Source organism: Oryctolagus cuniculus, chromosome X, assembly GCF_964237555.1.
Source record: "Oryctolagus cuniculus chromosome X, mOryCun1.1, whole genome shotgun sequence".
NCBI lineage: Eukaryota > Metazoa > Chordata > Mammalia > Lagomorpha > Leporidae > Oryctolagus > Oryctolagus cuniculus.
In genome coordinates this window covers 131,796,559-131,805,813 of record NC_091453.1, presented here as the reverse complement: position 1 = coordinate 131,805,813, position 9,255 = coordinate 131,796,559, and the positions used below count along the sequence as shown (strand labels likewise).

Here is a 9,255-nt window from a genome sequence, read left to right as displayed (position 1 = left end):
GGAGAATTTAATCCATGTATATTCAAGGTTAGTTTTGATACATAAGAACTAAGACCTGGCATTTTGTTGATTGGATACCAATTCTACCTGCTCTGTTAGTGAATTTGATGGTGCCATGTTTCATGTGTAGTTGTAATGCAGGACATTCTTCAGAATTTCTTGTAAGTCTGGTGTGGTGGTTTTAAATTCTCTTAGTTTTTGCTTATCTGGAAAATATCTTATTTCTTTTTCACTTTTAAAGGATAACTTCCCTGGAATAAAATTCTTCATTGGAAGTTTTTTTTTCTTTTAAGACCTTGAATATATCATTCCACTCTTCTGGCCTAAAGGGTTTCTGCTGGGACAGCTGATGTTAATCTGATTGGTTTTACTTTATATGTAACTTGATGCTTTTCTCTTGCTGTTTTTAGGATTCTTTCCTTGTCTTTAAATTTTGACAGTTTGACTACAGTATGCCTTGGAGAAGATCTTTTTTTTGGTTGAGTCTGCTTGGGTTTATTTGAGCTTCTTGTTTCTTGATGTCTGTTTCTTACAAGACCTGGGAAATTTTCAACTATTATTTCATTTAGTAGAGTCCCAACAATTTTTTCCTTATAGATGGTATCCTATATTTTGCATAGACTTTCTTCATTCTTTTTAAGGATTTTTTCTTTATTTTTTCCTGATTGGGCTTTTTCTTTCTTTTTTTTTAAATTCTGATGGAAGTTGACTTTTTAATAATTTATTTGAGAGCTATAATTACAGACAGTGAGAGGGAAATACAGAGAGAATGGTCTTGCATCATCAGCTGGTTCACTCCCCAAATGGGTGCAACAGTTGGAGCTGGGCTATCCGAAGCCAGGAGCCAGGAGCTTCTTCCAGGTCTCCCAAGCAGGTGCAGGGGCCCAAGCTCTTGAGCCATCCTCCACTGCTTTCCTAGGCCATAGCAGAGAGCTAGGACTCAAACTGGTGCCAATATGGGATGCCGGCACTACAGGTGGAGGATTAACCTACTGTGCCACAGTGCTGGCCCCTGATTGGTTTTTTTCAAAAGACTTGTCCTCTAGGTCAGAAATTCTTTCCTCCACTTGGTCTATTCTGCTGTTGAAGCTCTCGGTTATATATATATATATATATATATATATATATATACACACACATATATATATTTTGTTTCACTGATTGAAAATTTCATCTAGAAAATTTCTATTTGGTTCTTAGAGTGTTCTATCTCTTTAGCAGTATTTTCATTCATATCATTCATTGATTGTTCTAATTTCTTTAATCTTTCCATCTGTATTCTCTTGCATGTTGTTGAGTTTCCTTACAATCATTATTTTGGATTGTATATCTGTCATTTTGTAGATTTCCTTCAGTTGAGGACCTAGTTCTGGAGGATTAATTTGTTCTTTTGGAGGTGTCATGCTACCTTGTTTCTTCATGTCTCCTGTGTCCCTATGTTGATATCTGCCCATGTGGTATATTTGTCCCTTTTTCTGTATGGAGTAGGTTTTATTGTAAAAGAGTTTATGGTTTAGCTGGAATGCAGGATATCACTTGGCTTGTGGCTTTGGATTTGATTCTAGGTGTACGTAGGAATGTAGTCTCTGATTTCTTTTGCCTTAATCTATGTCAGTTGTGTCTGTAAGTGACACAATGGTCTAGTCTGCTGCAGTTTGTAGGGGGAGAAGTATGGCTTTGAGATGAATATGGGTATCCTATGTGTGTCTTTGATCCACAGAGAGTTTGATGTGAGTCTCCCTGGTGATTGTGATAGCAAGGACCTTGTTCTTGATGCTACTGGCAAGCCTGAGTGATGCTGGGCCTTGTGGCACCAACTGCTGTGGCTCTAGGACTGTGTGATACAGATGGGCCCTTCCTCAGGTCTGCCAGGAGAGTCCAACTGGTGCTATAGCTTATAACACCAAAAGCCTTAGTCCTAGGATGAGGGGATATGAACTGGACCCTGCTCCAGCCCTATAGATTGACTACTAGGTGTATAGGAGATTTTGCTCTGGAGGGTAGGAGTCCAGAGTGGTGGAATGCAGGCTGGTTCTTCTCTAGGTACACCAGGTAGATTGCAGTGGTACTGTGATATTTAGAACTGATTGTTACAGTTCTGGTGTTGCAGGGTATAGTGGGGTCATGACCCAGATTCCCCAGTGTGGGAACAGATTTTTAATGGGCTGCTTCTGGTGTTAGCCCCCAGAAGCTAAAGTGAATCCCTCCTGGCTCATGTTGAATGTGTAAGTGTATGTCTAGGGCAAAATCACCCAAATTCCTACAGTTGCAGGATGTGGGGTATCTGTCCTTTGCCCCACACATTGCCCTGACTTTGATGCTGGTAGAACAGAGGTACGCTTTGTGACTTTTTGTTGCTGTGTATGGCACCCTGTAGGAGTGGGAGAGGGAAAAGAAGCAATGTGGCTTCCCTCCTCCAAGCCCGGCAGTTTTACAGACCCAGTGCTCCCCAGGCTGAAGTCAAAGTCAGTGGCTGACTGTAGAATTCCCTCTCAGCTGAAACTGTGAGTGCTGGGGCAAGCGGCGATTTCTTCCTACCTTGACATAGTCAGATGGAGGCTCTCTCCTCTTGTTCCACAGAGTCTTTTTTTTTTTTCTTTTCTTCTTCACTTCTTCGACAAAAATTTCCATCAGACCCCTGGAAATGTGGTCCTTTCTTTGTTCTTTTAGTATGCCAGAGCAGCTGAAGTTAGTGTGGCTAAACCTTATTCAGCTGTCTTGGATTTCCCCAGATGTTAGTCTTTTTAAAGAATAATACCATTGATAAATCTTAGGAACACTAATCAAGGTAATAGAGAAAAAACTCACTAATCACCAGTATTGGAAATGAAAAGGGGCATTGCTAAAGATTGTACAGACATTAAAAACATAACGAAGGAGTATTATGAACAAATTTGTGAAAAAAAATTTGAAAACTTAAAGTTGCAAGTTCTTTGGAAAAACAAAGCAACTTACTAAAACTGATGCCAGATGAAATAGAAAATATCACTAGCTCTGTATCTTGTAAACAAATTTAATTTGTTCTCAAACAGCTTCTCTAAAATCAAATAAATAAAATGAAGAGGAAGCGCTCTGGGCCTCCCACTCTGTGGGGAATAGCTATGCAGTGGGATGGGCTGTCTGGCACCCACCTCCCTTCCTCCGCTTTGTGCTTGCTCACAGGTCCCAGTGAGACTGCACCGGTCAGCACCCTCCCCGACTGATCACACTGCCTCCCCCCAGGTCCCTGCCATGGCGCTGGAGATGCTGCTGGACTGGTGCGGCTGGATGGGCGTCAACGCCCAGAGGTCTCTGCTTATCCTGGGCATCCCTGCCGACTGTGAGGAAGAGGAATTCCAGGAGGCCGTGCACGCTGCCCTGTGGGCCCTGGGCCGCTTCCGAGTGCTTGCCAAGGTCTTCAGAAACGAGCTGGGGGCCAAGGTGGCCCTGGTAGAGTTTGCTGAGTATTTAAACCGGAACTTGATCCCCCGGCAGATTCCAGGCAAGGGGGGACCCTGGTCTGTGGTCTTCCTGCCCCAGGCCCCTGATTCTGAGTTGGACAATAGACCTGGTCTCCCTGGAGGGCCCCAGGGGCAGGCAGTGGCAGGAGGTATAGGTGTTACAGGAGCTGCAGGTGTGGAAGGTGCTGCACATGCAGAAGGATCTTTAGGTGAGGGAGGAGCTGCAGGTGTGGCAGGAGTTGCAGGTGCGGGAGGAGCTGCAGGTGAGGCCCAGTATGCAGGTGTTAGAAGAGGTGCAGGTGAGGCAGGTGTCATGGGAGGTGCACGTGAGGAAGATGTCCTAGGAGCCGCAGGTGTGGCAGGAGCCGTCGGTGTTATAGGAGGTGCAGGTGAGGCAGGTGTTATGGGAGGTGCGGGTGAGCGAGACATAGCAGGAAGTGCAGGTGAGGCAGGAGCTGCAGGTATTATGGGAGTTGCAGGTGAGAGAGGAGATGCAGGTGCTATAGGAGGTGCAGGTGAGGCAGGTGTGGCCAGAGTTCCTGGGGAGGAGGGGGCTGCAGGTGAGGAAGAAGCTGCAGGTGTTTTAGAAGCTGCAGGCGGGGCAGGAGCTGCAGATGAAGAAGAAGTGTCAGATGAGGAGGGAGCGGCAGGTGACACGGGGATTGCAGGTGTAATAGGCTCTGTGGGTATGGCAGGAGCGGCAGGTGAGGCAGGAGCTCCAGATGAGGACAGAGCTGCAGATGAAGCCGAAGCCTGGGCCCACCAGTGGAGGGAGGCCTTGCAGCCGGTGCTGGAAAACATGGCCTACCAGGAGCTGAGAACCTTTTCTGGGCTGGAAGGGCCCAACTGTGGGGAAGAGCCCTTTGAGAGCTGGCTGGACCATGCCAATGACATGCTTTACCTGTGGCGCCACATATCTGAAGGAGAGAGAAGGAGGCGGCTGGTGGAGAGCTTGGGTGGCTCTGCCTTGGATCTCATATGTGGGGTGCTGGATGAAAATCCTGACACCCCCGCACAGGACTGCCTGGCTGTGCTTGTGCAGGTGTTTGGGAACAAGGATACCCGGATGACTTCCAGGCTGAAGTTCCTGACTTGCTCCCAGCGGCCTCAGGAGAGTCTCTTTGCGTACGTGATGCGCCTGGAAAGCCTTCTGCAGGTGGCCATAGAGAAGGGGGCCATCCAGTCCAGCATGGCTGACCAGGTGCGCACCCGGCAGGTGCTGATGCGGGCCCGCCCGAATGAGATGCTGCAGAACAAACTGAGGAGCTTGCGGCTCGAGAGGAGGCCACCTGGCTTCGTGGGGCTGCTTCGACTGATTCGGGAGACAGAGGCGTGGGAGGGCACCCTATTTAGAAATGAGCAACTGGAGGGTGAGGAAGGGGCCCAAGTACATGATGGAGACCCAGCCGCTGCCCCAGCTGGCGCCGCCCATGGAGATGCTGCCGAGGCTGCCCTGGCTGGTGAGAATGCCGAGGCGGCAGCCCCTCTGGGGGAATCTGCTGCCGAAGGCGGTGGCTCTCCCAGTGCCGATGAAGCCGAGGCCTCCCCAGCCGCAGAAGACGCCGCCCAGCTGGCTGCTGACCCTCAAGCTGCTGCTGAGGCCACAAAGGCTGTCTCTGCTACTGAGGAGGCCACCGAGGGCCCCTCTGCCACCCAGGAAGGTGCATATCCTCTCAGCCCTGTGGCACTTGGTCAGGCAGGAGCCTTGGAGGCCCCCGGGGGCCCCACCCCAGCCCACATGGGCAGTGCTTTTGGAGCGGGCCTAGGCGATCCCAGCTGGGGGCCAGAAACCCCTGCCCAGGGAGGAGACCAGGAGGCCAAGGGGCCTCCCCAGGAGGGGCTCAGGCCTGCCCTGGAAGAGTCGGGAAACGATGGCGGGGCTGGGGAAATGAGCTCCCCCGAGTCCTCGCCGGGCAAATAGGCTCAGAAGGCCCTGGGGCCTCCTCCCCTCACTGGCCACAGAGCCCTGGAGGGGGGGAGGCCAGGCCAGGGTGCCCCCTCACCCCACGAGGGTACCATGGTCCACGCGAGGCCCCACCCTGCCCAGTCCATGCCCCCGGCCTCCCATCTCCCCCAAGGGGCCCTGTCCACTCCCAGCTGCCATTTTAGGTGACCCAAATGCGATAGTTTGCTGCCACATGGGGCTGGGAGGAGCACCCCTCCCCATGGTAGCCCCAACCTTAGCCCTACGCCTGACAACTCAGGTGGCCAGTTTGGAAATGCCCCTGAGGGCCTAGCACCTGAGGACCTTGGCCACCCTCCTGGGCCTGCGAGACATGGGGTTGGGGGGAGAGACCATCTCAAGGGTGCCAGCTGCCTGGGGCTCCCCAGGGGGCCCCCGACCCATTCACCACCCCTGGGGCAGGCTGCTCCCTGTCCTGGGGAGCCCACCCTTACCTGTGTAGGCCCCGTAGTGACCCACGTGTCAAGTCAGCGTCCCTTGCCGCACCGACCACCGTTCTGTGCAGGCCAGGAGGTGTGTGTGTGCCCAGGCTGGAGGTCCTGGCCTGTGCGGCCTGTGCCAAGGCCCTGCCCATCCCCATCGCGTGTGGTGAGCCCCGCCTCTGCTTTCTCGCTGCAGACGTAGGCCACTGCCGCTTGTTCTTGCAGAGTGTGTGTGTGTGTGTGTGTGCACTTACCCGAGCAGCTCCTCCCCAGAGACCCCGAGCCCAGTCCCAGGAGGCAGCAGGAAAGACAGCCGAGGGCGCAGCCAACCGATGCTCCCACTGTGATGGTGACCGCGATGGTGAGGAGAGGAGGAAGAACTGAACCGGCGATGGACTGGGGGCTGCATGAGGCTCCACAGGGACTGTGCTCTGATGTTGCCCCCTGAGTTAGTTGTGACTCAGTTTCCCAGCCTGATGTGACATTCCCTGTAGTGTTTCCTGTGTCCCTTGACTTCCCGTGTGGGCCATGGGCAGGACCATGCCCAGCTGGTCAGGGGACCCCTGCAGTGACTGCGTCTTGTCCTGATGAGGGGCAGATCCTGGGGCCCTCAGGAGGGGAGAACAAGATGGGAGGGCCCTGGTGTGCAGGGCAAATGAGGAACCCTGGAGGAGGGAGGCCCGGGACCCATGGCCTCCAGTGACCGTCAGGAGTTACCCTCTATGTCATCGTCCCTTCTCTTCAATGGTTGTAGTGTTTCTGTTCAATAAAGCTTGTTTAATGTTCCAGCTGTCTCCCCTCTGCTGTGGGCGCCTCAGGGGGCGGTGGGCTGGGGATGGGATGGCGGAGGAGTGGAGGAAGTGCCCGGCGCCCACTGGAGACGTTTCCAGTGACAGATGAATGCTACCGTCTGCAGGCCGGGGCGTGATGAGGGTGGTGGTTTTATGTTACAGGTGAGTTGTGTGGCCAGGGTGGTCCTGTCCTTCGGGGCTTTTGAAGATCTTTGCAGGTGGTGCTGGTTGTTTCCTTGATGTGGCGTAAGATGCTACTGGCGGTCAGTGCCTGGGGTTCAGGATGGCTGAACGTGAGTGATGTCAGAGCTTTGGGCTGTGCCCCAAAGGCTCACAGCACCCCTGTGGGGAAGCAGTGTCAGTGACAGGGTTTTTGAAACCCCTGGATGTTTTTAGATTTGAGATTCTCAAAATCTCCCCCTGTGGCCCCAGTGGCAGCTTACTGAGCACCAGCAGATCTCCGACTCTTGTGGTTCTTCTGGGAGAATGGAGCTAACGGTGGCCATAACCCTTCCACTGCCAACGGGCACTTGCTCTGCAGGTGTGGGGATGAGCAGGCTGATGCCTGCACAGCCTTCTGAAGGGCTGGACTTGTGTTTCACTTTACTGCTTACGTAGGAATCCAACATGCCAGGGCTGTCAGCCTAATTTTTAAAAACAAGGCCAAGGGCTTGGCACTTAACCCTGGTTCTGAGAAGGGTCCAAGCTTGGCATTTTTGTGCCCCAAATGGAGAGACACTGCAGAAGATGAGACCATGGCAGCACTCTGGGGGATGGGGGGTTGTGAGACTTCCTGCTAAGGGCCCTGAGATGCCCTTGGACCACTTAGGCAGGCATGGTGGGCAATTGAACTCGTCCTGTCCCAGTGAGTTGCTTCCTTACGAGTTATGAGGATGATCCCAGCTCCCATGAGGAGGAGTGTAGAGGGCTAGGTCTGGATGTCCTGCTGCCTGGCTCTTAGGATAAAGATCAATCCCTCTTTCAACATTTTATTTTATTATTTTTTCATTTTTTTTTAAAAAAGGTGTATTTATTTACTTTAAAAGTTACAGAGAGAGGGAGAGACAGATAGATTCCATCCACTGGTTCACTCCTCACATGGCTGCAACAGCCAGAGCTGGGCCAGGCCAGGCCAAAGCCACGATCCAGGAGCTTCATCCAGATCTCCTATGTGGGTGGCAGGGGCACAAACACTTGGACCTTTTGCCATTGCTTTTCCCAGGCCATTAGCAGAGAGCTGGGTTGCAATTGGAGCAGCCAGGATATGAACTGGTGCCCATATGGCATTGCAGGTGATGGCTTTACCCGCTACACCATAGCACTGACCCCAAGATCCACCCCTCTTGAGACCTTTAAGGTCTGACCTCTACAACCTTAGTGTCCGTGTATGTATCTAGCTATCTCTATCATCTATCTATTTGTATCTGTCTTGTCTCTCTCCATCTCTCTTTGAGCCACATCAGCCATCTTTTAGTCCAGCTCTCACTAAGTCCCTTTCAGCCCCAGGACCTTTGCTCATGCAGGTCGCTCACCTGCTGTGTAGCCCACCTTCCAAAAGAGGAGTGAAGAATGTCAGGTGTGCACTCTCCTGGCTTCCCTCGCAGCCGGGCCACAGGCACATGGCCAGACAGCTGCGCCCACTGCTGAGTTACTCTGAGGCCTGCGATGGGAGAAGCACGGACCCCAGCTGGGTAGGCTGGCAGCGGCAGGGGCAGTGCCACCTGTTTCCCGAGGAGCTGTGGCAGCTGGGGCACTGGAGGCAGCGTGTGGAGTCCTGCAGGGTCTGTGCCTCGTCATGGGTGGGAGCCGCGGGGGACGGGACCCTTGCTCCTCTCTGCAAAGCGCCCAAGCTGGCTTCCCCCACCCTCCCGAGACGCGGGTGGGGTGCCCCGTGGCTGTTCCCCTTGCACCTCCATCAACCAGTGTGTTTTTGCTGGGCGCCACTAAGAGCTGCGAGGGACCAGTCTCTGCAGATGCCATCTGAGCTGCTGGTGCCTGAAGTGCCCCTCCCTGGGCCAGCTCAGCGACACCACTTACCCTTGGCTCGCTTCTTAGTGCCCAGCCAGCATCCCCGCCCCCCCCCCCCCCCCGGCAGTGGTTCATGGGCTCCTCTTACCCAGGGACCAGCTTCGGTCTTTACCCCCAGGTCTAGCCAGGTGGGTCAATCCAATGCTTGGCTCATCAAATACCTTGTCCTAGGTCTCTGAATCGGAATAGGAGATCCTATAGGGATGGCCTGGATCTAAGCCATGGCAGAGGCAGTGTGCTTGGCAGCCAGCTCTGCTTCTTGGCCCCTGCCTATGAGGAGCCCTTGGGGAATCCCTATGTTCCAAACCTGGTCCCTAACTTTTTGCTTGCTCTGTGACCTCTCAGGAGCCAGACAAATAACAGAGAGGGACAGGGAGAGACGGACAGAGATCTTCCATCTGCTGGGTCACTCCCGAAATGGTTGCAAAGGCTGGGCTGGGCCAATGCTGATGCTAAAACCAGTAACCAGTAAGCAGTGACTGCATCCTGATCTCCCACATGGGTGGCAGGGCCCAAGTACTTCCCAGGCACATTAGCAGGAAGCTGGATTGGTAGTGGAACAGCTGAAACTCAAACTGGCACTCTGATATGGAATGCTGGCATTGTGAGTC

At 52.9% G+C, this 9,255-nt stretch overlaps 1 protein-coding gene across 1 annotated transcript in view; it reads left to right on the top strand.

The window, feature by feature from the left end:
* The window catches only part of PNMA6E (PNMA family member 6E), a 9,739-nt gene extending 3,143 nt beyond the window's left edge, over positions 1-6,596 (top strand). The window contains exon 2 of the mRNA XM_017340195.3: positions 3,223-6,596. Within this exon, the coding sequence (XP_017195684.1) occupies positions 3,232-5,361 (2,130 nt within the window). The 5' untranslated portion in view covers positions 3,223-3,231 and the 3' untranslated portion in view covers positions 5,362-6,596. The remainder of the gene's footprint in view (positions 1-3,222) is intronic.
* Positions 6,597-9,255: the final 2,659 nt, after the last annotated feature.